The sequence below is a fragment of the Mauremys reevesii genome, linkage group 9, assembly GCF_016161935.1.
Source record: "Mauremys reevesii isolate NIE-2019 linkage group 9, ASM1616193v1, whole genome shotgun sequence".
Classification (NCBI taxonomy): Eukaryota; Metazoa; Chordata; order Testudines; family Geoemydidae; genus Mauremys; species Mauremys reevesii.
This window is the reverse complement of record NC_052631.1, coordinates 63391604-63418974: the sequence shown is the minus strand read 5'-3', so window position 1 is coordinate 63418974 and position 27371 is coordinate 63391604. Positions and strand designations below refer to the sequence as shown.

The following is a 27371-nucleotide window of genomic DNA, read 5'->3' as shown; positions in this document are numbered from 1 at the left end:
TACTGGTGGCTTTCCCGAGCCCAAATAAGTGGTATTCCACTATGGTGAGCATGTCCGTGAATGCCACAAGCAATCTCGTATCGTATGCTTTATGCAAATCGACATCATCGTTGGACTCCTCACTGTCAGTTTATAGCTTAAGGAGTAACTCGACTGCAATTTGTGACGTGCTGGCGAGACCCATCAGCATATTCCTCACAAGGTCACGATCCATTCCCGCAGACCGAAAGGGAAGACAGAGTGCGCAGTACAAAAAACGTTGAAAGATAGTGCCAAATGTGGACAGAAGCACAGGGATTGCTGGGATGCGAAGCGATGCATCACAGGGCATTGGGACGGGACCCAGAATGCCCTGCATCCCCCCCACCTCCTTCCCACAAGCCATAGTGCAAGAGCATTATGGAATAGCTGCCCATAATCAGGGCCGCCCAGAGGATTCCGGGGGCCTGGGGTCTTCGGCGGTGGGGGGCTCCCGCTTCGGCGGTAATTCGGCGGCGGGGGGCCCCTTCTGTTCCGGGACCCGCCGCCGAAGTGCCCCGAAGACCTGCAGCGGGGGCCCCCTGCCGCCGAAGTGGAACCCACCGCCGAAGTGCAGCTGGGTCTTTGGCGGTAATTCAGCGGCGGGGGGGGGCCCCCGCCATGGGTCTTCGGAGCACTTCAGCGGCGGGTCCCGGAATGGAAGGGCCCCCCGCCGCAAAAATTACCGCCGAAGACCTGGCTGCATTTCGGCGGCGGGTCCCACTTCGGCGGTTATTCGCCTGGGGGGGATCCTTCCACCCTGGAGCGGAAGGACCCCCCACCGGCAAAGACCGGGAGCAGAAGAAGCTCCAGGGGCCCAGCCCCGCAAGAGTTTTCCGGGCCACCCAGAGCGAGTGAAGGACCCCACTCCAGGGGCCCCGAAAAACTCTCGTGGGGGCCCCAGCGGGACCCGGGGCAAATTGCCCCTCTTGCCCCCCCTCTCTGGGCAGTCCTGCCCATAATGCACCGCTCCCAATGCTGCTGCAAGTGCCGCAAAAGTGACCATGCCACTGTGCTTGCAGCTTACAGTGTGAACACATGGCAGCACTTTCCCTGCTGCAGTCTCCGAAGGCTGGTTTAACTCACAGCGTTCTACATCTGCAAGTGTAGCCATGCCCTCAGTCACAGAGATTTTAGTTGTGTCCAGGTTCTTTTTATATCTTCAGTGTTCTCTGTATATGAGGTGCCCTGATGCCTTTGGTTATGTTCACAGCCTACACTTAGGCCTTGTCTACACTACAAGACTATTTCGAATCAACTTAGTTCGAATTTGTGGATTCGACCTTATGAAGTCGAATTTGTGTATCCATATTAAATACACTAATTCGAATTTCGGAGTCCACATTCACGGGGCCAGCGTCGACTTTGGAAGCAGTGCACTGTGGGAAGCTATCCCACAGTTCCCACACTCCCCGCTGCGCATTGGAATGCTGGGTAGAGCCCCCAATGCCTGCTGGGGGGAGAAATGTGTCGAGGGTGGTTTTGGGTAAGTGTCGTCATTGAACCGTCAATCACAACCTCCCTCCCTCCCTCCCTCCGTGAAAGCGCCTGCGGGCAATCTGTTCGTGCACTTTTCTGGTCAGTGACAGCGCGGACGCCACAGCACTGCAAGCATGGAGCCCGCTGCGATCATCGCCGTTTTCTCCTCCTCACACTTTATCATCCAGCTCTTCCACAGTCAGCTGCTGAGAAATTGGGCTACTTTTCAATGGTGCTGCAAGCACTGGGGGACCATACGGGACGTTTTACAAACATCAACGTCGGGTGGCCGGGCAAGGTTCATGATGCGTGTGTTTTCAGGAACTGTGGGCTGCTCTCAGACGCCTGCAGGAAGGTAGTTTCTTCCCGGACCACGAAATAACTGTTGTGGATGTGCAGATGCCTATAGTCATCCTCGGGGACCCAGCCTGCCCGCTAATGCACTTGCTCATGAAGCCCTATACAGGCGCCTGGGACAGCGACAAGGAACTCTTCAAATACCAGCGAGCAGCGAGCAGCGTGACCTGTGACTGTTCAGTTTCTTTACAGAGAAGCTGAACCTGCCCCTGTTTCTTTACCCACTGACTGTTGACTCTCCTCTTCGGTTACATACCCCGTTCACCCCGTTACCCCCACTTCCAGCACACGTGTAAAAATAAAATACATGTCCCATTATTACTTAACAAAGGTTTCTTTATTCATGACTTTTCGTGAAAGGGTTGAAACTGGGACGCAGGCTGTGCTGGGTAGGGTGTGCGGTGATGTAAAGACCGCCTCTAAACTCAAGGAATGACAGGCTCCTGCTCCTAGAGCAGTCCGCAGTGCCGGAAGGCTTCTTTCAACGGAGCCTGCCATCCCTCTTTCTGGAATTCTGTGTGCAGGCGGATATGTGACCTTGTGGTGGAGGAGGACGGATACAGATTCCTCAGCTGCGTGACTCAGCGGTCCAGGAGAAGGACCGCTGTATAAGATCTGTAACCGCCCTCCCCCGCTGCAAAGTCACATCTCCCCCGCCCACACAGATCCTGGAAACCACCTCCAAAAACCGACCAGATTGCCTACTGACTGCACCGTGTGTGTGACCCGCTGCTGATCCTGCCCCCGTGTCTGTACCCTGGGAAAGGTGACTGTCCTATGCAATTAACCACATCCTTCCCCACGCCCCCCATTCAAACACAGTCTTCTTTGAAAAAACATAACGGAAACAGTAATTAACAGCAAAGCATTTTTATTAATTAAGTAGAAAGTTAGGGGATGGGACTGGGATTGGGACTACTGTGAGTCTGGAAGTGAAGGACTTCGGCAACTGTAGGGTATGAGAGCTTTTGGGTACTTGAGCACTGTGCTGTGGTGCAGTGACAGTATTCACGTCCCTGGCCGCCCCTCCTCCTGATTATTTTCAGTGAGGGGGGTATGGGACTTTGTGGCGGGGGAGGGCGGTTGCAGATACACTGCAGGGTGTCTCTGTCCTCCTGCGGTCCTGCAGAACATCCACAAGGCGCCTGAGCGTGTCCGTTTGCTCCCTCACTAGTCCAAGCATTGTTTCAGTCACCTGCTTGTCTTCCTCACGCCACCTCTCCTCCCGTTCGCTGTGTGAGCGCTGGCACAGAGAGACGCTCTCCCTCCACTGGCTCTGCTGGTCCGCCTCTGCTAGGTAGCAGCCCATACGTTCCTCGAATATCTTGTCCCTTGTCTTTTTCTTTCGCCGCCTAATCTTCGCCAGCCTCTGCGAGGGGGATGCTGTGGCAGGTCTGGAGACAGTGGAAGCTGTGAGATGGGAAACAGGGAGTGAATTCCTTGCAAAGATACATTTTGGCGAACAATTAACTGAGTCTAGGCTGTCTCTGTGAATTCTGGGTTGAGACCCCTGTGCCTGCTGGGGCACAAATCATTTTCGCGGTGGATTCTGGGTAAATGTCGCCAGTCATTCCTTCCTCTGGGAAAGCAACGGCAGACAATCATTTCAAGCCCGTTTTCCCAGAATTGCCCTGGCATACGCCATAGCGTGGCAACCATGGACACTGTTTTGCCTTTTGTGTATGTCACCGTATGTGTACTAGATGCCGCTGACAGAGGCGGGCCAGCAGCGCTACACAGCAGCATGCTTTTGCTTTTGCATGACAGCAGAGATGGTTACCAGCCATATTGTACCATCAACCATACCATAAATTGGTAATAAGATGGTAATAAGATGGGCATGGTTACCTGTCCTTTTGCACTGCCCCATTTGGGGCTGTCATAAGTGCCCCTGGCCGAGCAGCCAGGGGCGCAAAAGCCAAAATTGGGAATGACTACCTAAGTCAATCCCTCCTTTTTGGTATCTAAAAATAGAATCAGTCCTGCCTAGATTATGGGCAAGTGTACTAGAGAACCACTGTATCATAGAACCAGAGAGCACAGCCGCTCTGTGTCTGATCCTGCATAAATTCTGAGCTGTATGCTATTCACAGGGGGTGCTCCTGCAACAACACCACCTCTTCATTCCGTTCTTACCCCAGCCTTCCTGGGCTACCATACCATTGTCCCCCCACTTGTGTGATGAAGTAATAAAGAATGCAGGAATAAGACACAGTGACTTGTTTGTGAGAAATGACTGGAAGGAAGCCTCCAGCTGCAATGATAGTCCAGGCAGGACATTAAGGAGTGTGGATGAAGGAGCCCATCATCCCTCTGCTAGTCCAGGGGCAATTGAATCTTTTATTTACAATGAAGGGTGGGGGCTGATGGAGCTCAGCCCCCTGTTGCAATGATGAGGACGGTTACCAGCCATTGTACCATCAGCCATCAAAAATTAGGGACAGGCGCCCTTGATCAACCTTACTGATACTAGTCGGCATGGTTACCAGCCCTTTTGCACTGCCCCATATGCCAAGAGGCTGATGATGAGGATGAATTTCCATCTTATTGTACCATCAGCCTTCAATAGCGTGGGGGGAGCAAGGATGTTGGTGTTGAGTGCTGCACCATCGCGTCTATCTGCAGCATTCAGTAAAGATAGGGTGACATGTAAAACAGTCAACAGAGGATTGTGCACTGTGGGATAGCTCCCGGAGCTACTAAGTTCGATTTGCATCCACACCTAGCCTAATTCGAGCTAGCAATGTTGAATTTAGCGTTACTCCACCTGTCGGGGTGGAGTACCAAATTCGAACTAAAGAGCCCTCTAGTTCGAATTAAATGGCTTCCTAGTGTGGACGGTTGAGCGGTTAGTTCGAATTAACGCTGCTAAATTCGAATTAAAGTCCTAGTGTAGACCAGGCCTTAGAGAAGTCAGGTAAAACACAACACCCTAGCTGGAAGGCTTCAGTGCAAGACAACTTTATTTCTTACACTCCAGAATGATGCTACACAAGAACCAAAACCAGAGAGAGAGAAAGCAGGCTGCTCCCTAAAAATAGAGAGGCACAGCTCACGCCATCCCATTTGAGGCAGGTTGGCTGCAGACTGAAAATCCAGATTTCACACTTCCCCACAGAGCCCTCTGCCTGAAAGCAGAACCAGGAAACCCCATGAGAATTAAAGTGACAGTTTAGAATTCTAAATCATCCACACTGCTATTTTTACCCATGATAGCTTGATTAAAGCCAGCATGAATTTGCCAGCTCAAGCTGCAATCACTCCTCTGATAGCAGGTAAAACATACCCTTTGATTTCACTAATCAGCATTTTCTCTGCATTTTTCCATGGACACTGGTGCTTCTCATATATTGCTGTGGGGGCTTTTGTTTCTATTGCATCATGTCTCATACTGAGAGATACCTTCAGAGGCAGGAAGTAGTCTTGTCATTTCCCCTCTGGCCACATACGCCCCTTATCACTCTCCTCTGTCACCCAGCACAGAGGCCACGCAGACCTGAGCAGGAGGAAGGAAGGTTAGTATTTGTAAACATTTATTTCTTCTTCACTCAGAATATGGACAGAATGAGAAAAGCTATGCTAAGTGATGAGTGTGTCCATCCTCTCAGCACATTGGATCTAAGTCCACTGGAAGGCTCTGCTACTGCACTGTGATTAGAGAACAATCACTTAGGATGCTTATTTCTTTTCTTTTAGGAGGAGGGATTTGGTAGGTTTGTAAGCTCTAGCAGGGCTCTACCAATTCAAAAGAAACCTCTCACTGGCTTCAGTAAGAGTTTTGCTTGCAGACTAATAGGAGGGGAGGGTTCTGCGTTGTATTCCCTATGGTACCCAATTCTGGTTTATCTCAACCTTTGGCCATGTACTCAGGTTCATTTTAGTATTTTTACTCTTACCTATTGTTTCCCTTATTCCCACTCTCTACCTCACATCATATTATCTTCTTCCGGTCCTGCCTGTCTTCAGCACTGCATTATCGTTAAACTGCTTTTGAAATATATCTGCTTATCAGGCTGGCATTTCACTTTGCCTCCAAGGCTCAACGATCCTTTTCCTTATGCCTCCTGCATGCAGCTCATTTCTAATGAAGGCTCCCATCCTGTATTGAGAAGCATTTGTGTGGACCCTGGCATCTCTACTTCCTATTGAAGTAAACTGGACTCTGTCCAGTTGCAAGGGTCCATGTTAATCGAGCCCAATGCAGGATCAGGGCCAAAGGTAGGGTTCTATCCTGCGACACTTAGTTTATGAATTCCAAAGTGAATTAAGCCAGGGCCGCCCAGAGGATTCAGGGGGCCTGAGGCAAAGCAATTTCGGGGGCCTCTTCCATTAAAAAAAATTGCAATACTATATAATACTATATTCTTGTGGGGTCCCCTGCGGGGCCCGGGGCAAATTGCTCCACTTGCTCCCCCGCCACGGGTGGCCCTGGGAAAAATAAACCTTCTGCATCTCGGCACAAACCCAGTTTTGAGAAAATTTCTTTACAAGGTATCACTGGTTCTCAGCATCAGCTAGTGCTAAAAGGCACTAAAGCTCATTAAAAGGGTTGGACAAATATTTTCCATCAAAACTTTTTTTGGATCGAAAACTAGGAGTTTCTAAAAAGCAGAAAAAAAATCACGGACAGTGTCTGCTTCCCTTCAAAATTTGTTGTGGTTTTTTTAATTGAAAAGCTGAAATTAGTCTGCCAAAACCTGAATATGGTTTGGGGTTTCAGAAGTGTGAGGCCAAATATTTACTGCTTGCTGTGTTTGATTGTTTAAAGAAACAATAAAAAAATTCTGCTTAAAAAAAAATCCAAAACTTTTGAACCACCTCAGCTTGTGACCAAACGCCTGAGCCCATCCAGTCAGAGATTTTTCCAGGTTTCTGATACTCTGCTGGCTTCCTTGACTCATATCTGTCTCCATAACTTTGGGTTCATTTAGGTTAGAACATAAGAACAGCCATACTGGGTCAAACCAAAGGTCCATCCAGCCCAGTATCCTGTTTACCGACAATGGCCAATGCCAAGTGCCCCAGAGGGAGTAAACCTAACAGGTAATGATAAAGTGATCTCTCTCCTGCCATCCATCTCCACCCTCTGACAAACAGGCTAGGGACACCATTCCTTACCCATCCTGGCTAATAGCCATTAATGGACTTAACCTCCATGCATTTATCTGTTTCCTAGAGACTGGCTCCATGTGGTCCCTCACAAACTGGAGACGGTTACTGTGGGTTTGTCTTTAGTATAGCTTATGTACATATTCCATGAACTGAGCATTTGAGCTTGTTCCAGAATCTGGGGTGAGCCTATGTTGTGAAAACTGAAATGTTCAAAATAGCACATGCATGTGAATGGACACAGGGTGCTAAAATTAAATTAACCCAGGGGTTCTCAAACTGGGGGTCGGGACCCCTCAGGGGGTCACGAGGTTATTACTGGGGGTTGTGAACTGTCAGCCTCCACCTCAAACCCTGCTTTGCCTCCAGCATTTATAATAGTGTTAAATATATAAAAAAGTGTTTTCAATTTATAAGGGAGGGGTCGCACTCAGAGGTTTGCTATGTGAAAGGGGTCACCAGTATAAAAGTTGAGAACCACTGAATTAATCCCTCTGAAGCCTCAGGGAATGCAGGGGAGGGGAGGGTCTCCCTTGGTAGGGTTGGGAAGGAGCTAGGTGGTGTAGAATATTGCTCTTCTCATGTGATCCCTCCCCCAATGGCTAATTTTAAATGAAGCTACCCTCCCATGACATGAATCTCCCTATGGCACTGAAATTAAATATAGACTATAATTTGCCATTTGAGAAGTGAAAGGGATGGGAGCCCTAATAGAAAAGCTAACAGCTTGGCTCTTCTGCAAGCCTCAAACTGCTGAATGAGCTTTAGGGTAGGGTAGGGTAGGGAAGGCTGTGCCTCCCAAACAGCCTGGCTCTGCCCCCTATCCGACCCCCACCTACTTTCTGTCCCCCGACTGCCCACCCCCCCTCAGAATCCCTGACCCATCCCCTCACTGTCCCCCAGAGACCCCCCACAACCACCACCCTGGGACCCCACCCCTGCTCCCTGACTGCCCCGATCCCTATCCACACACCCCTGCTGAGTCCTGACAGACCCCTGGAATGCCCACGATCCAACCCCCCATTCCCTGTCCCCTGACCACCCTCCCAACCTCTGCCCCTGGGATTTCCTGCCCCTTATCCAACCCTCCCGGCCTCTTACAGAATATCAGGGTTGGAAGGGACCTCAGGAGGTGATCTAGTCCAACCCCCTGCTGAAACCAGGACCAATCCCCAGGCAGATTTTTGCCCCAGATCCCTAAGTGGCCCCCTCAAGAATTGAACTCACAACCCTGGGTTTAGCAGACCGGCGGGGCTCCTGAGCTCCTCCCCGCTCAGAGCCGTGTGGTAAGGGGGCGGGGCTGCGAGCTCCAGCGGGGCCTGAGCTCCCTCCGCTCGGTGTGGAGCTCGCAGCCCCACCCCCTTACCATGCGGCTCTGAGTGGGCAGGAACTCAGGAGCCCCGCCGGAGCCACGCTGCAGCTGTTCAGGGATGCTCCTGGATGCGCTGAGGCTCCAGAAGAGGGGTGGAGGCGGGGTCGGTCTGGGGCCGGGGAGGGAGCCTCAGCCATTCTCATGGGGACCCCTGCACTGCCCGGGGCAAATTGCCCCACTTGCCCCCCCCCCCCCCCAGCCCTGAATTAAGCTAAACAAATTTAAGGTCACTTTAATTCTGAATAAGAGCAATCACACAGCGGTTTCACTAATCCACGCTAAATTCACACCTTTAGCTAATTCAAATTCATTTTCCTGAATGTCCCTATATAGACAAGCCCTTAGAACAGGGGTCGGCAACCTTTCAGAAATGGTGTGCCAAGTCTTCATTTATTCACTCGAATTTAAGATTTCACATGCCAGTTTTTAGAAGGTCTCTGTCAATAATGTATAACTAAACTATTGTTGTATGTAAAGTAAAGAAGGTTTTTTAAAATGTTTAAGAAGCTTCATTTAAAATTAAACTAAAATGTAGACCTTGTCAGTTTAGTGTGATCCTTGCCCTTGCTTTTCCTTGCTGAGTTTTCCAATGTCTGGCACGTATTTGGATAGTTTAAGCTGCACACAGGCTTCTGAGTGATCAGTTGTTAACCGGCTCCAAGAGGGACAGAGGACATATTTCATGTATGAAAATACATGTTCACACAGGTATGTGGATCCAAATGCTGATAGCATTGCAAACGCAAGTTTCTTCAAACAGTTAAATTTCACTGGCAGGGACACCCAGCAGATCAGAATAGAGGGCCCATGATCTCTCTCGGTAGCTTTAAGTGCACGCCACAGTTCTCCAAACTTTGATGCCCACAATTCTGAGCTTTTTAATGGAATAAGCTGCATTTCAAAATCTTCAACACCCATCCACTGAAATACAGACAAATCCAAGTCGCTTTTGTTGAACTTTTCAGGTTTAATTAGAAAAGAAAGCATTGGGCCAAATCGCTGGAAATCTTGAAATCTGTCAGAAAATTCTGATTCCAGTTCTTGCATGTACGTTCCAATCTCATCGACACTGACAGTGCAACGTGTTGATAGCTCTTTTATGTGTTGGAAGTAGCAGAAAATCGGAGTTCAAATAGCCTGAGAAAAAACTGCTAGTTTTACACCAAATGCCTTCCAGATTTCATAAAAATCCAGAACCTTTTGCCCTGCACCCTGGAGACAGAGGTTGAGTTTGTTTAGGTGAGCGGTAATGTCAGTTACAAACATGAGATTACACAGCCATTTGTCATCATCCAGTTTGGGGTCGTTTTGTCCTTTTTCCGACAAAAAGGCCTTGATTGCCTCAAAACAGTTTACAAAGCGCACCAAAACCTTGCCACAACTTAGCCACCAAATGTTGCTGTGAAGTGAAATGAACGGACATCTAACTTTGCTTCCTTAGGAGCTGACATTTTGTCAAATGTACCCCTCAACTTACAGTGGGGAAAAAAATCGCAACAGACGGCATGCACAACGTCAAACGCAATGCGCTGTTCCACATGATGTGAGTGACGTAGGCAGCAAATCAGGACTTAAAAATATCCCAGTACAGTGGTGCTGGAACAATTTTTAAGCGGGGGGGGGGGTGCTGAACTGCAGTGGGCCACAGCGGGGGATGGCTGCAGAGCCCTGGGCCAGCGGCCAGGACCCCAGGATGGCAGCAGAGCGCCCAGGACTGGTGGCCGGGACCCGGACAATATGAGTGCCACTCAAAATCATCTTGCATGCCATCTTTGGCATATGTGCCATAGGTTGCTGACCCCTGCCTTAGTCACGACTGCTTCAGTGAGTAAAGATTACTCACATGGGTAACATTTTTAGGCTCAGCCTTTATTGAGGAATTTCCCTGTCTGAATTATTGTATTCCATGCTACAGTATGTGCCATATGTTATCGTGATCTCTTTCTTCATGGAGACAGGTGTATACTGATTATAAAGAAAGGGGAACACCCATGTCTTTAAAAGTTATCATTCTGCAAGACTGTTAACCATTCTCTGCACCTCTGTTTCTCCAAGCTGCTTCCCCCCCTTTTAACAGAAAATGTGACATTAGACTTAGCTGACACTTTGTTACTGATTCTTTTCAAGATGAAATGGATGAGTTCATTGGGGCTCGTTTTTCCTTCTGATTCATTAACCCTTTCTGGGCCCAGTCCTGTCTGAAGGAGGACTGTAGGATCAGGCCATGAAAGTCTGCAGTGTGCTGCCTTGATCTCTAGTGGCTGTAATGACCAGGAAGCTGAAATCTGGGAAGCTGGTTTCTGGCACTTTTGTTCTAGATCATGTGTGTTCTAAAATGAAGAACTGAAAGGCAGAAGTGGAGCTGCCCCAGTCCTTTGCAACCCCAGCTTCCCCTCCCCCCACTAATTAGAGCTGATACATACCATCAGGCTGCTCAAGGTGGCTCATGGGCATGAGTACCAACCTCTAGGCAGACTGTCAAGAAGCAGGGCACAAAACCCAAACTGGGTGGGAGTTCTAGAATTAGATTTCATTAACTACGTATCAAGTGTGAACTCCTAAAGCACGACAGCAGCCTTGCCAGAGAGTCAGACAGTGCCCTTGGGCACTCCAATCTATCTGGCCACAAGCCTGCCTGTGTGATAGCTGATATTGTACACCAGCGGTTCTCAAACTGTAGGTCACAACCCCATTTTAATGGGGTCACAAGGGCTGGCTTAGACTTGCTGGGGGCCAGGGCTGAAGTCAAAGCCTGAGCCCCACTGCCTGAGGCTGAAGCCAAAGCCTGAGGGTTTCAGCCCTGTATGTTACAGGCCTCCTGCCTGAGGCTGAAGCCCTGTGGGGCTAGAGCAGGCTTAGGTCCCCTCTCCTGGGGTTGTGTAGTAACTTTTAGTGTCAGAAGGGGGTTGCAGTGCAATGAGCCAGAGGGTGATGCCTGCAGCTCCCTGGGAGTTGCGTGGAGCTGGGTAGGGCACCTGCCTGTGCTGCCAACTGGATTTTTAATGGCCCAGTCAGCGGTGCTGACCGGAGCCATCAGGATCCCTTTTCGACCAGGCATTCTGGTTGAAAACCAGATTCCTGGCACCCCTAGTCCCCTCTTCATAGGTCTGGGAGAACAAAGGATGAAGTCTTTTGTCCACTAATGTTCCACAATGGCTTCTCTCGTGTCTGTAGTTGTTTTTGCTGCACAAGAGATAATACTTCCTGTGGTAAACTAGCATTTCACACTTGATAATGTGTCTCTGACTGTGGGGTATTACAGTTTAATAAAATCCATCTACAGTTACAGAGCAAACACTTATATATTACCTTAAAGTATAAATATAAGTAAGACTAATACATGCAACATCCTACAAGCATTTCATAAAGTCTAAACATAAAACACAGTCTTATAATAACTCTAATATCTATTTTAACAATGCTAAGACAGAGGCGAGCCAGACTGGTTTCCAGCTATGCATATGGCAGTGTTCAGTGAGGCGCAGAGGTCCTGACATGAGCTGGCACCTGGTCTGCCAGCGTCCCACCTACTACAGGCAAACTCCTTTTCCTGCATCTGGAGGTGTGTTAGGAGGAGAAAGCCAGCAAGGAATGCAAAGTCAGGGCCCTTTCCTGTTCCCAGCGGAATCCACGACAAACCCCCACTGATTCCAGTGGGAGCAGGGTCAGGCTTATATGCAGCATTACAGTAAAGGGAGGCACGGTGGCTTAGTGGACTGGACTGGGATGCTGAAGGCTGGATGTGTCTCTCCTGTGCACTCTATGTTCCATTGCTGGTTCCAAGGCAGCATGGAGGAGGAAGAGAAAGCATCCTGACTGGGACGCAGAGGGGTGAGGAATGGAGAAGGGCAGAGGGGGAGAGATGAAGGGCTGGGGGCAGGACGGGATAGACGATGGGAGGGGGATATGAACAAGAGAGATTGAGAGAGGCAGGAGCTGGGGATGGGGAGGATAAGAGCAGAGGTGGGGGACATGGTCAAGGTCTGGGGACACAGGTCGGAGCAGAGGGAATACAGCAGGAGTTGGGAGGGGGAGGATGGGAGCAGAAGGGGACAGACAGGCAAAGGCACAGAAGCTTTGCCACCACTAAAGCACACTCCACTCTCCAGAACCTGGGACTTACCCCATTATACCTGAATCTCAGCATTCCTTTGCTGTCAAACAAATATAGCTACGAGACCCACTGGCAAAGTGCGTGGCTCATCGCCCTGTAGTGGCAGGTGTATATAGAAGATGACAACCTCTTACTGCTACCAGTTACTCTGTTAGCTGAAGTGGTAAAGTATCATGCTGTGGATCTAAAGAGCCCCGGCTGGCTAATGAATCACATGGGAAGTCAACGTGATTAAATGAAGTTTTTGTTTTTTCAACTTTTAATGTCTTTAAAAATGTAAGAAATTCCATCCCAAAGCTATATGAAAAGGATGCTAAGGTTGCAAAGTCACACAGTGGAGAGTTAGGAAATACCAGGTCTGAGGTTGGCAGTGTAACCTGAATTCACACACACTCCCCCACTCCTGTGCATATGCATTATGATACAGTTTTTAATTAGACAAGCACCTCACAGATTAAGTCATTTGCCCAAGTGTACACAGGGTATCTGTGGTAGAACCAGGTTTTAACTTAAAACACTCAGCCGGGACCCAGGAGGCCAGCCTTCCTATCTGATAGATGCGAAGATAGATTTGTCCAAGAAAAACATTTTTTACAGCAGTTATTAAAGCAACACTTCTCATGCCTTTTATCTCAGGCTCTAGATCTTCTGTAACTTTCCAGCAAGAACATGCACCAGGAAACGCTGCATGAAATGCTGTTTGCGCTTCTGCTCTATCTTGCTTGCCTTCTACCTGGTAAGTGAAGTGATGTCTGTGTCTGATGTTAAAGCAACTTTTGTGACAACCATACAGCAAGAATCCCTTTATCAAATGGGCTTAGTTTTAAAGGTTAGCGTGATGAAGTTGTGTGTGTGTGTGTGTGTGTGTGTGTGTGTGTGTGTACGTTTTGAGGACAGAACTAGCCTACAGTTGTGTGATAGAGAAAAATGTCTTTTGTGCTGCTATTGTTCAACAAATTCTTGTTTTTGCATATTGCTCCATGCCTGGAGAACGTATTGATGGGCACTCTTATATACCAAAAATTAAATTAATAGAAGCAAGCGTATTCTGCCTGCCATCGCCACCAGTTACTTCTGGGCTATGAAAATCAAGCTGTAGTCACTCTGCATCATATACATCATATGTGTCAATAGAGATTGTGGAACAGAACTGGGTGAATACAGGGTGGAGGGAGTCACCCCAATATTAATATTTTTGCACACAAAACCTGCTGCTCCGTTTTACAATTATTCACAAACCCTTTTATCAGCTTTCATCCACTTGCAGGATCAGGGCCTATGTGGGTGGACACTCAAGCATGCCTAGAGCCCCACTGAAGTCAATGGAGTTCAGCCGGGGCACAAATGAGTGCCATCCATGTGGGTCTTGATGAGGAAGGGTTTATTCTCAGAATGTTAACGGAAAGAAAAGTATCCCAAACTCTAGTGTGGATGATTCATAGATTCCAAGGCTTCTCTGAATTAATTCCTGTTTGATCTGAGTAGATCTTTTAGAAAAGCAGTTGCTTGGTTATTTGTTGGCGTATGTCTGTGTGATCTGTTATGACACACTCATCACTGTGGTGTTGTGGGATCACATGCTCATCACATGCCTAATTATTTTAATTGTCACCATTGTCATTTTCATACATATTTCTAAGGAACCCCATCGCAGCAGTGTCTGGGTGCCAAAGCCTTATTCATTTTTTAAAAATCACATTGCTCCAGGGTCAACCAGAAGGAACAGGAAATGGTTAAACTGGACACCCAAGGTGCAGAGGCCTGATCCAAAGTCCACTCGAGTCAATGGGAGTCTGTCTACTGACTTCAGTTGGCTTTGACTATGGGACCAACTGCATTGGTCCCAAGGAGCTCAGAATGTATCCACAGATTGAATTCCCCACGTCCATCCTCATCACACAAAGGCAAATGGGAGGCTGCTTCCCCCTCTCCCATCTCCACAACTCTGGGCAGTTGTATTGGGTGGGGAGACTGGACTCAAGAAGCAAGTGAAAAATGGGGAAGCAAGTGGAAACTGCCCATCAAGCCTTCTCCACAAATCTACTGAGGTGTCCATGTCCTGCAATAATGGCTGGTTTAGTAAGGTTGATTCTGCCGTGAGCCAGCATCACAGCAGCCCTATAACAGCTTTGAAGAAAGTTTTTACATTAAAAAGAAAGTGGTTTCCCAAAGAAACTCACCATCTGCTGATGGAGGAGATACCAGGAAACATATCCCACCATACACCAGAAATAACTGAACCGCTTTCAGCCAGTCAGATCACACAGGGCTGGACTGTGACCCTAGATGCAGCCCTGAACAAAGGGTAGTGAGGAAGCAATGCCAAGTTAGGAGAAGCCCCGGGATGCACTGTGACTCAGAGACACCCCTCTGAGTCACAGTTCTACCCCTGCTTCCTCCTGGCTTCTGGGGAAGGGGAAGGAAATACAGTAGTTTGCTGCTTGCCTATACCAGCAACAAATTATGCTATCCCCTATGCCAGTGAGTGGGTGAGGGTAGTCATATCTCTGGCCTTTGCTAAAAAAAAATTCCCTACAGGGGGGCAGTGGAGTAGCAGCACCCAACTATTGTTGGCATGTTCTGTACCAGGGTGGCCAAACTTACTGACCCTCCGAGCCACATCTGACAATCTTCCAAAGTTTGAGAGCCAGGGCACACCCGCCGGGGCTCAGGGCTTCAGCCCTGCAGGAGGCGCTTGCCAGGACTCAGGGCTTCAGCACTGCTCCTGCTGAAGGCTTGAGCCCCGGCTGCCGCACCCCATGGGGCTGTAGCCCCAAAACACCCCTCCCTGCTGGGCAGAAGCCCCTACCCCACCATTCCGCTGCAAGGCAGAGGTCCCGAGCTTCTCCCCCATACCCCGTCCTCTGCAGTCTGATAGGTGAAGAATGGGGGTGGGGTTCTGAGAGCCACACTTTATCTGTAAAAGATCCGCATGCGGTTTTGACCCACGGTTTGGCCACCCTTGTTCTAGACCGTCTCAGATGCTAAGCCTTAGGAAAACTGTGGGCATGATGTGGTGTTTGTCTCCCTTCCCATGTCTTTGCATATTGCTCTGGCCCCAGTGCGGTGCCAGCTCCACTCCTTGGTGCATGAGGTGCCGACAGCTGCTCGCCTGCCATTTGCCCTTTGCAGAGTCTGAAAGGCTGGCCCTTGTTGTCAGAGCCAGGAAGTGGGATCAGTTCTGAGAAACACGTGCTGCGAAATGGCTGTTGCTTTGGGCAAGCAGAGGAGGAAAGGCAAAAAGAGGTGTTGATGCCAAAGTAGGAAACGGAGGTGTCAAACCACAGTCACTTGAACAGGAGTAAGGTTATGTGCTTCTTGAAACGGCTTCTAGAGTGATCAAGTTACAGGACTTAGTGCTATGCAGGCAAATCGTATACAGGCAAACAGCAGCAATGGCTAGACTGGGAGTGGCCCCTGCACTAGGGTGACCAGACAGCAAATGTGAAAAATTAGGATGGGGGGTGGAGGGTAATAGGAGCCTATATAGGAAAAAGACCCAAAAATCGGGACTGTCCCTATAAAATCGGGACATCTGGTCACCCTACCCTGCACACAGGATGCTCAAGAAGTTTTTCTTCTTGCATGGCTGCTATGGAGCACAGGGGATGCTCTTTCCTGCTTCTAGTGGGGAGTAGAGTGCTGAAAAAGGGGGCAGCGGGTTGGGGTCTAGGACTGTGGGTCTGCACTGATTTCCATCTGTTTAATTCAGAGAATCTGTACATGGTTCTTTCCTCTGCTCCATCTTTATAATTACTGCAGCTGCTTTGATTTGGGATCTGATTTGTGTCCAACATTAGGAATGGCAATATACAAAAACCTGTAGAACACTTCAATCTCCCTGGACACACAATAGCAGATTTAAAGGTAGCCATCCTGCAGCAAAAAAAACTTCAGGACCAGACTTCAAAGAGAAACTGATGAGCTTCAGTTCATCTGCAAATTTGACACCATCAGCTCAAGATTAAACAAAGACTGTGAATGGCTTGCCAACTACAAAAGCAGTTTCTCCTCCCTTGGTGTTCATGCCTCAACTGCTAGAAGAGGGCCTTATCCTCCCTGATTGAACTAACCGTGTTATCTCTAGACTGATTCTTGCTTGCATATTTATACCTCCCTCTGGAAATTTCCACTACATGCATCCGATGAAGTGGGTATTCACCCACGAAAGCTCATGCTCCAATACGTTTGTTAGTCTATAAGGTGCCACAGAACTCTAAAACATACCTAAATATCTTTATTAGGTGCTTTTAGGAAAGGAGAGGCTCATTCCATGCTCTGCCCCATCTGTCTTATCTATTTCTAAGGAATCTCTCATCATGGTATCTGTCTTTCTGAGCTGGTCGCATGTCTGGTCCTAGATTTGCTACAGCAAAAGAAAACACACCTGAATCAGTATGAGATCTGGACACACTGTGCCTTCAGTATCTTGTCTGAGATCTTGCTGTCAATGGTTAGAATAGCTCAGCAGGTGGATGAAGTGATTTCAGTTCCCCTTCTCTGATATGGTCTTCAGCCCGACGGTGCATCCGTCATTGGATCATAATGATGAGCAAACCTGCTGGGCAAAGAAAGCACAATGGTGGGCTTGGAAGAGCTTCCTCTTAAATCCCCCCAATTTTTTCACTGGAGCAAACATTTCACTGTCATGCTTCACATTTTTTGACTCCCTGCTTTTCTTCTTATGCAACTCAGAATAAATGCCTGGCTGGCTGCTCTAACTTCAGAGTCCCACCCTTCCCATGGTAGTTGTGCACACTCAGCTGGAGTTGTATGCACATAAATGATGAGGTGACTGGGCTCCGGGTTAATGATGGAGTTCCCCACTTCTAAAGGAAGCCCAGGTGAGGATAGTCCTTGCCGATGCACCCCAGAGCACCAATAATATTCCTTCTTCCAGCACAGTTTCTGACTTCTCTGAGCAAAATGTAAGTTAACTTCTGGCCACCTTCCCAGCACTGCTAACGCTGTTCTGCTTAACTTCTCCTCAGAGGTCACGATGGACCAAAAGACTAAGGAAGTCTATCATCGCTTCAACACCACAGTACTGCTGATGGGGACCAGTCTGAATGCTTCTTTGGTCTTTAATGTGGAGTGGCGTGCACAGCTAAATGGGAGAGAAAAGGTCTCCATCCTAACATTCTCACCCCGCTCCAACAACATCTATATTAATGAAAGTTACAAGAAGAGAGTTGTCTTTTCTCATACCAACTTTTCCTTGACTATTCATTATGTGACTTTAAGCGACGAAGGAGTCTATATGCTGACCATCCAGCTGCTTAACAAGCAGCAACAGATCGACAGGACAAGAGTCACAGTGATCAGTAAGTGGCCTTTTGTAAAATCCTTGGCAGCCCAAATTGCATGAGCCACCTCTTCCGATTAGACAGTGACAAATTTCCAGTGCATACACCTGCGCTCATTTGATTAGAAAAGGCTGAAGTGGGCAAAGGGAGGTATTCAAGAGAACGTACAGAGAGTTGATAAACTGGTTCTGTTTAAAGCTAGTTTATTGAACATGGAGACTAACAACAGACCAAAGGGTGGCCCTGTGGTTAAGGCAGGGGCTCAAGACAATTCCTGCCTCTCCTACATATAAAATGGGTCTAATATTAATATTTGCTCTTTCCCACCCTTTGTTTATTGTGTCTATTTGGAGTGTAATTCATCAAAGCAAGGAGCATCTTTACTATGTGTTTGCATAATGGCCAGCACAATGAGGCCCTGATCATGGCTAGACCATCTAGCTGCTGCTACTAATACCATACAAAAATAAAGACCTGAACCCAGCCTGTTACTGAGGTCTACAAGACTATGGTGCTTGACAATGCAGTATAAATGGGGTAGGGAGGAGGGAGGATATGGTTTAAAGAAAACACATCCAAATGTAAAAAGATCAGAAGGTTTTCTTCAGGAAGCAAGGAGAAGCCAAATCCTGTTTGGAGAGAATGTGTGTGTGGAGAATGTTCTAAAAGAGTGAATTCTAAAGAAACCCTATGGACCCTTCATGAACAGTGAATTCTGAATTTGTGGTCACAAATATTTGTACCAGAAATCTTCATCTAAGAGTTATGCTGATCCAATCTGGGAACAGGTGCATATCATATAATATATCAGTCCAATCAAAATGGCTCAAATTTTGAATGTCAAGTAGTGAGTGCTCACAATGAACTGCTTATAGGGAGCTACAGACCAAGAATTATCACTGAAAAAAATACAGAAATTCAGTGTTAAGGTACCCAAAACCCCTGAACCCTGCTCCCACAGCAATACGATGAGACAATCAGAAACCTATACTATCATATCCATCCATGACAAATGTTATCATTTGATCAGTGACCACAAAAAAACTAGAATGACTTAATCATAGAGTGGTTGGATCACTTTTCAGCCTTCTTCACAGTCAAACCCAGTGCACTTCAAATAATTGTATGATTTCTTGACAGGTAAATGGCAAAATAAAAGCAGTCATACACCACTTCTCATAAAGACCCTCATCCTACAAAGCACCAAGAGCACACAGCACCTTGCAGAAGGTGCTCAGCACCACGCAGAAGGTGCTCAGCACCACACAACATTGGGCTCCAATTCCACGTGGCAGATAATCACCCATCAGACACAGACACAACATGCCTCCATACACAAACCTCACATGCCCAGATCCTGAAACTGAAGCACTTAGATGAAAAGGGCAAAGACTGACAAGTGACAAATCATCATGCTTAATATCAGAGGCATGACTGTATGTAACAGATTAATTAAGCCAAAGTTGTGTGGTGCACTGTCATGGGGCAGGGCTTCTCCCCAGCTTCCAAGCATGCCCAGTCTCCTTTAAGGTTTATTGTCCAAACACAAGCAAGTAAAACAAACAGAAATAGTCCCTTAGCTCACCTTTTGTCTTTGGGTTTCACAGACACCTGTCCCAGGCGTCTCTGGTGATCCTGCTCTTTGCAGTTCCCCAGTTTCAGCCAGCTCTTTCTGGAGCACCTGGCCTCTTGCTTCAGAGACCCACCACAGGAGTTAGCTCTACTCCACTGTGGCTTCTCTCCCAGGCACTGTCTGTCGCAAGCACTTCTCCCCTGCCTTCCCTCTGGTAGGTCTGTATAGCCCCAGGTGTTGCCCCACCCCCTTTTAATTTGCTCCGCTGGACCCACCTGCTCTGACATAGGGGCACTGGGTCTGCTCTGCTTAAAGGGACCAACTACCCTGCGATGTGTACATTTTTGATACTTTGCATGCAAAGGGAATATATAGACAGCTGGTATCTCTATATTGGCAGAGTTAATGTAGCTTGGGTACCTTAACTGGGGATTTCCAGATAGTCAAAGATTTGAGTTTCTTGTACATTTAAATTTAATGGATAATAGACATTCAAACCATTAATATGTACCTACAACCAGAGCTGGTTAGAAACCTTTTTCCCATTCTGTGGATATTTTCAAAAGTTCACCTATTTTCCCCCATCTCGAATTGGGATGAAAAGTTGAAATTTCAAAAATATTAATGAACCCATTTGGGGCCATTTGAAACATTTTGAAATAGACAAAAAAGCTTATTTTCCAGTCTAATTTGCTTCAATTTCTAAATAAAAAATATTTTGATCCAAAAAACTGGAAATTCTTGTTTTGAAAACATCAGAGAAAGCATTTCTGATAAACAACTTTTAATGAAACATATTCTGCCCAGCTCTAAGGTAGAGACTAGAATTCAGATGTGTAAAGCAAAGCAATGAGGCTTTGTGGGAATGTACATAATGTTACCACAATCCCTTGGTAATAATAATGGGAGATATACCAATCTCCTAGAGCTGGAAGGGACCTTGAAAGGTTATTGAGTCCAGCCCCCTGCCTTCACTAGCAGGACCAATTTTTGCCCTAGATCCCTAAGTAGCCCCCTCAAGGATTGAACTCACAACCCTGGGTTTAAGCAGGCCAATGTTCAAACCACTAGTGCTAGCCCTCCCTCCATAACTTGCTTTCCCCATAACTCTGTGTTTGGAGGTCACCATAACTTGACAGCTTCTCTTGTGGTTTTTCAGTACCTGTATCGAATGTGCGCATCACCAGTGAGACATCTGCTCCTCATCAGGGGAAAAACATCACTTTGAATTGCCTGGGGACAGCAGGAAATGCCATGTCCTATTCCTGGCAGAAATGCAACCAGCCTTTGCCAATTGGAAACCGCACCATCCTGTCTAAGGACAACGCATCCCTGACCCTCATTAACATACAGCAATCCGACATTGGGAATTACAGATGTGTGGCCCAGAATGTACTCAGCTCCGGGCATAAAGACTTCATCCTGCAGCTCTGTGCTGAGACTGGTAAGATGGAAACTCATTATAAATTATTGTTATCATAATTCTAGCCTATGCTACGACATAGAGATTGAAAGCAGTGAACAAAGACCTGCCCTATCACGTCTTGAAACCTATCTGTGCTTCAGACACTGTATGGGCACAGACACAGCCGCTGGCTTTTATTTTTCCCAGTGGCTGCTCCATAGGGTGACCAGGTGTCCGGTTTTTGACTGGGTGCCTGGCAGCTCCGGTCAACACCACCGACCGGGCCATTAGAAGTCCGGACAGCAGTGCTGCGGAGCTAAGGCAGGCTAGTCACTACCTGTCCTTGCTCCACCCTGTGCCCCAGAAGTAGCCATCAGATCCGGCTCCTAGGCGAGGGGGCCACAGGGCTCTGTGTGCTGCCCCCACACCAAGCACTGGCTCCGCACTCCCACTGGCTGGGAACCATGACCAACGGGAGCTGCAGGGGCGGTGCTGTGGGCAAGAGCAGCGCACAGAACCATCTACCGCGCCTTCGCCTGGAGCTCGACCTGCTGGCCCTTCCGGGGCGCAAGCGCAGTACCACACCAAAGGGGAACCTGCCTTAGCTCCACAGCACTGCTGACTGGGAGCCAGTCAAGGTAAGTCTGCACCCCAACCCCAAGCCTCAAGCCCAGCCCTGAGTCCCCCAAACCCAGAGCCCCCTCCTGCACCCCAAATCTCTCATCCCCCACCCCACACCAGAGCCCACACTGCCAGCCAGAGCTCTCACCTCCTCCTGCACCCCAACCCCTCTGCCCCACCCCCAGCCTGGAGTCCCCTCCTGCACCCTAAACCCCTGCCCTAGCCCAGAGCCCCCTCCCACACCCTGAACCCCTCTGCCCCACCCCCAGCCTGGAGTCCCCTCCTGCACCCTAAACCCCTGCCCTAGCCCAGAGCCCCCTCCCACACCCTGAACCCCTCTGCCCCACCCCCAGCCTGGAGTCCCCTCCTGCACCCTAACCCCCTGCCCTAGCCCAGAGCCCCCCACACACCCTGAACCCCTCTGCCCCACCTCCCAGCCTGGAGCTCCCTCCTGCACCCCAAACCCCTCATCCCCGGCTCCACCCCAGAGCCCGCACTGCCAGCCAGAGCTCTCACCCACTCCCACACCCTAATCCCCAGCCCAGAGCCCCCTCCTGCACCCTGAACCCCTCATTTCTGACCCCATCCCAAAGCCTGCACCCCCAGTTAGAGCTCTCACCCCCTCCCACACCCCAATCTCCTGCCCCAGCCCAGTGAAAATGAGTGAGGGTGGGGGAGAGCAAGTCACCGAGGGAAGGGGAATGTAGTGAGCAGGGGGGCAGGGTCTTGGGGAAGGGGCGGGGATAGGTTGTTTGGTTTTGTGAGATTAGAAAGTTGGCAACCCTAGTGCTCCACCCCCGCTGGGGCCCAAGGTCCCCCCTGCTCCACACCTTCCCCGAGGCCCCGCCTTTGCCCCCCCTTTTCTGACCCCCACTTTGCCCCCTCCTCCCAAGGCCCTGCCCTCGCTCTGCCTCTTACACACTTGAGCATTCACACTGCACTGTAAACCTGGGCATACAATTTCTGGACCATGCTAATGTGTGCATACTGCACGACGCAGATCTTCTGACTCAGGTCTACAGCTTGAACAGCGTCCACACTGCAAAATGACAGGGCTTGGACCAAGTCACAGTGGGACTTAGGCTCTGACCCACTCCTCTTAGCAGGGTTGCAGGACCCAGGTCCTGAGTGCTTGCTGACCCGAGACAAACTGATTTGTGTGTGCTTGGAAGCACAGCTTGTGCTCAAACCTGAGTCAGAGCCCAGGCTTAGTGTGCAGTGTAGACATACCCTCTGGGGCCCTGAAGAGGGAAAACAGAGGGGGCCTTCTGCAAAGGGAACTCTGGCCATGAGGGACCGCCCATGAAGCAGCAGCCCTGTTACAGTTTCTCTCTCACACACCCCCAAAAAAACCCAGGTGTAAATGCAAACACAAGGTTCAAACCTGAAGACATTTTTGTGAAGCACTTTGGATCATTTACCCTGAAGATGTTTTGTTTGTATTCTGTGTTTCCGTCAACCCTAACCAGGTGTCTCTCCCTGGTGGAGCTATGGCATTTACGGGTACCCTGGCTATCTGGGCTACGCTATTGTCATCTTCTACATCTTCAGCTGGGTGAAAAGGACCAGGAAAAGCAGCTCCAAAGGCCAGTCAGGTACCAGTACCTCCACCTTGCCCCTCAACTGCTGAGCTTCCCTCCCCTTTGCCTTCTACCAGCCATTACAAGGCTTGCATAGAAGCATCTGTGTGCAAAGAAAAGTGTAATTAAATATTCCTAATGCAGTCATATTTTTTTCTTTTCTAAGGTGCCAATGCAGGGACTGGTTACACTTTAGCTTGCCAAATAAATGCATATTTTTGAAGTTTCAGCAATGCCTTTCACCATGCAAGCTGGGGGTGAAGCACAAGCTGATACAAAAGAGATGAAAAACGCTGTTCCCGCGGGAAATCAGGGAAGCATTCTGATTTGGAGGTGTTTTTACCCTGCTCTGCACAAGGTGCAAGGCTGCGGAGATGAGGCCCATAGCCAGCAGAGTTGAAACACAGAGGCCATTACAAGGATAATGTTGATAACGAGAGAACAGTTAACACAAGAAAAAATGCAGGAAGAGGAAACCCACAGCCCAAGTCTTAGTCCCATGCCTGTGGGCGTGTACAGCCTCACTTCCCACAGCCATTTGCCCCTTCTGCCTCCCAAGTAGTCCTTCATAGTTCACCCCCTGAGCACCTGTGTTTAGCTGAGGGTTAACTTCTTGTTCCCTGAGCAGAGTCCCTACATCCCATCTTTCACAGCCATTCAGGAAGAGACGGGCTCCATCCCAGTACCTCAAGAGAGCTAATGCTAGGAAGCAGGTTTTATCTAAAATGTGCAAAACATCTGCTACAAAATTACAAAACTGCCCAAATCAGGAGTCTCTTTGCCTTCTGTTACACACACAGGGATGGAGCAGAGCACTGAGAAATGCCCACTTTACACTCCTGAGCAAAAAGTGGTTTTGAAATGCGCAGTTCAAAATTGAAATCTCTGCATGTTTCAAATGCACAAACAGCCATGTTTCAAATGTTGTAGATTTTTTTCTGGAGAGAGAGACTTGGTAGATTTAAAATCCCCCAGGTTGCTGCGGATTACCATCCTGGCTAGCTTTATTCCCCATGCTGCTGCTAGCAAGCCTTTGATATGACAGGAGGTGCTGGGGAGGGGCAGAGCAGCAATGGCACAACAATACACTTTTACACTCTGCTCCATACCAGCTGAAAATATGCCAGCGCATTCCTTACCCCACTGGTCCTGCTACCACCTCTGGAGCAAACAAGAAGTTGATGGCAGGGTTCACTCTGGTATTTAATAAGCCCCTTTCTTCAGGTTTTGGCCATATCTGGTTATCAAATGTGATCGTAGCGCTATCACTTGGCATCACACATGGAAGCTGCTTGATCCATGAAGAGTCATCTTGGAGACTCATGTTTTATTTTCTGTTTTTTAAACAGATACCATTTATGAAAACACAGCTTTTGAAAACACCTCCACAACCAGCAAAAGAGTTCACCCTGTCTACATAAAACACATCAAGAAGTAATCTTAAAGGGAGAGAGAAAGACTGGTTTCTATTCAGAGTGGCTTTATTATGTGTATAAAATATTCAGCCTGTCCTGCTAGTGTGCACATCCCAGTGCTGATGGTGAGAAATGGCGAAAGAAAGAAAGAAAGAAAGAAAGAAAGAAAGAAAGAAAGAAAGAAAGAGCTCTACAGATGGAGCAAAACTGCCTTTGTGCACACTAGCTGCATGCACCTGTCACCTACCTGTGGTACTTACATGAACATCTCCTTCCAAAGTATCTGAGCACGACAACCTTTCATTATTTACTTAGCACTCACAACACTCAATTGTTTCCGCATTTTACAGATGGTGAACTGAGATGCTAAGTGACATGCCCCAGATCACATAGAGAGTCTGTGGGCTTGTTTACACCACGCAGCTTTTAGCGACAAGGCTGTGTCGACACAGCCTTGTCGCTAAACGTCAGCGTGTGTAAACACCCTTTTTCGGTACTTTGTCGGCACTTTTGCTGACAAAATACTTCCAGCCCTGCAAGCAGCATTAGCTTTGTTAGCAGAAGAGCCCTCCGGCCGACAAAGCCGCGTTCACACTGCCACTTGCGTTGGCAAAACTTTTGGCTTGTTTAAGTACCCGTAAAAGACAAAATTTTGTCGACAACTTCACAATGTAGACCAGCCCTCAGGCAGAGAAGGAAACTGAATCCCAGTTTCCCAAGTCCTAGGCTAGTCCTCCAACCATTGGACCACCCAGCACCAACCTGTGTTGGTGAACATATGCATTGTCCTTCTGGGAGGGAGACCTCTCCAATGTTTCCATTTTTATGCATATGCATTACTTCATTTACATAAGTGATACCAAGCTACAGCATTGCAAAATAAAGGCGCTGTGCTCAGTGTCACCCCAAGTTGCCTCATCCCCCACCATCTTGTAGGTCATTTACCTTCAACTCCACTGCCATGTCCACAACATTCTCAGGAACAATCTGAGTCCTGGCCTCTTGAATGGGCGGGATCTTCTCCATGAAGTGGGATGACAGTTCTTCACATCGCGTGGTGCTGGGTTCTGCCTAGGCTTGTAGAAAGTCTTTGCTTCCTTCTGTCTGTTTCAACTTTGGTTTTCCTGTCATCAACACTCCCATTTCTACACCTCTGTCTTTGTCTGGCATAGGATGTCAGAAAACCATGGAGTTCTATGGGTGAGAGGAAGGAAGGGGCAGTCTGGGGCCAATGCATTGAGGATAGTGCACAAGGGTAATAATTCGGCAGATCCTCGACTCCTCATCTTGTGCGTGGATTGCTCCTGTCCTATTGGCAGGGTTTGGAATTTGGTGGGGTCTTAGGTGGTCAGATCAGACTTGTGGGTCTTTCACAGAAAGTGGGAGAGCTCTGACCCCTATCTTCATGAGGTGATGGTCTAAGAAAGAGGTTGGGCTGTGATGTCCTCCGTATTGACATCTAACCCAAGGACCAGGTCCAAGGTGCGACTGGCTGTGTGGATTCAACCAAAGAGGTGAGAATCATAGAGAGGCAAGTGAGAGGAGTCAACATGCATGTTGAAATCTTCCAGGGCAAGTCTGAAATATTTCACTATCACCATGAGCAAGGTATCTATGAGCTCCTTTATGGGGGGAGGGATAGCTCAGTGGTTTGAACGTTAGCCTGCTAAACCCTGGGTTGTGAGGTCAATCCTTGAGAGGGACTATTGTGGGAATTGGGGTAAAAATCTGTCTGGGGATTGGTCCAGCTTTAAGCAAAGGGTTGGACTAGATGACCTCCTGAGGTCCCTTCCAACCCTGAGATTCTATGATTCTAGAACTCTTACAGACTATCAAAGGCTAAAATCAGAATGACATTTCTAAGCTTGGTTTCTCTTTACCTCTGACCTTGCTAAATCCAAGTTATGAGCAGGCAATCTTAAAACTATTGGTGGCTCCTTCTCAGACTTTAAAATTAATATGGAAAAATCTCCTGCTTTCTCTTCAGCATTCCAGCCCACACAGGAGTTAGTAGAAAAGACACCTTTATGGACCCCCAGTTTAAATATCTTAGGCCTGATTTTGCCCTGCAATAGAGCAGCTTTGCACCTATCTACTAGCAGAAAGCAGCCCTAAAGCTTGCTTCCCTGGACCACGGAGGATCACCCTGTATAATAGCAGACTGTTGGCATTCTGAAGTATTTGGAGGGAAATTGGAGGCTGTCATTCTCCTCAGGCTCTGGAGAATCCAGGGGTGACCCAAGAAACACTTAAGGGCAACTGGCAAGGAGGTAAAGAGGGGAACAGGCCTCTCATGGGTCTGTTTTTACATTCTAGTTCACCAAAGATTGTCATGTGAGGTCTTGAATAAAAGCCTGAGCCACTCTGGTCATCAAGATCATTGTGACATATATGTATACACTGGGTATATACACTGAAATTATGGCCTTAGTCTGTAGCTACTGGCCACCAGCACGGGTGCAAACAGGTTTTCTGTCAGACAATATAGGGAGTGTGTGTGTTATGTATCCATCTGTTCACATGTAAACTGAGTATTGTCTCATTCTCAATGGGCTTCCTATCAAGTCTGAACTGTGTGCAAATGAAGGATGCTGAAGGAAGGGGGACTTCAGACATATCTAACAGGAAGAGAAGACCAGAAAGGGGAAGGGAACCTTATCTGGGGGGAGCACTTTGAAGGTTTGCTTGACTGTATTTGGGGAGCAAGAAGTTGCCCGAGTACCTTTCACTGGGGAAGTAACAAGCGTGATTAAAAAGTGCTGACAAGAACGTTGAGTGAGATCAAACTTCTATAGACAGGAAGTTAACCTCTTAGGGCTAGTCTACACTTACGAGCCGGGTCGACGCGGTGAGTTCGACTTCTCAGAGTTCGAACTATCGCGTCTAATCTGGACACGATAGTTAGAACTCCGGAAGCGATAGTTCGAACTCCGGTACTCCACCACTGCAAAAGGCGGTGGCGGAGTCGACCTTGGAGCCGCGGACTTCAATTCCGCGGCGTCTGGACGGGTGAGTAGTTCGA

The 27371-nt window shown here is 48.3% G+C and overlaps 1 protein-coding gene and 1 long non-coding RNA gene across 2 annotated transcripts; one reads left to right on the top strand and one right to left on the bottom strand.

Moving 5' to 3' along the window:
* The first annotated feature begins 5266 nt into the window (after positions 1-5266).
* On the top strand, positions 5267-26064 carry LOC120372681 (V-set and immunoglobulin domain-containing protein 1-like). Its single transcript, XM_039489998.1, has 6 exons — positions 5267-5369; positions 13086-13185; positions 17441-17773; positions 20488-20772; positions 22824-22949; positions 24284-26064. Exons 2-6 carry the CDS (start codon positions 13119-13121, stop codon positions 24370-24372), a joined length of 900 nt encoding a protein of 299 aa, XP_039345932.1. The 5' UTR covers positions 5267-5369; positions 13086-13118; the 3' UTR covers positions 24373-26064.
* On the bottom strand, positions 14515-19536 carry LOC120372682. Its single transcript, XR_005585107.1, has 3 exons — positions 19341-19536; positions 16837-17007; positions 14515-15779 (listed from the first exon to the last, which is right to left on the bottom strand). It is a non-coding gene; the product is annotated as an uncharacterized LOC120372682 (long non-coding RNA).
* Positions 26065-27371: the final 1307 nt, after the last annotated feature.

What these genes read in the sequence shown, in the direction of transcription:
- LOC120372681 (XM_039489998.1), top strand. Translation starts at nt 13,119, where the DNA reads ATGCACCAGGAAACGCTGCATGAAATGCTGTTTGCGCTTCTGCTCTAT. An exon ending in GACAAGAGTCACAGTGATCA is followed by an intron (nt 17,774 to 20,487) that starts GTAAGTGGCCTT and finishes GTGGTTTTTCAG; the next exon opens with TACCTGTATCGAATGTGCGC. An exon ending in CAGCTCCAAAGGCCAGTCAG is followed by an intron (nt 22,950 to 24,283) that starts GTACCAGTACCT and finishes TTTTTTAAACAG; the next exon opens with ATACCATTTATGAAAACACA.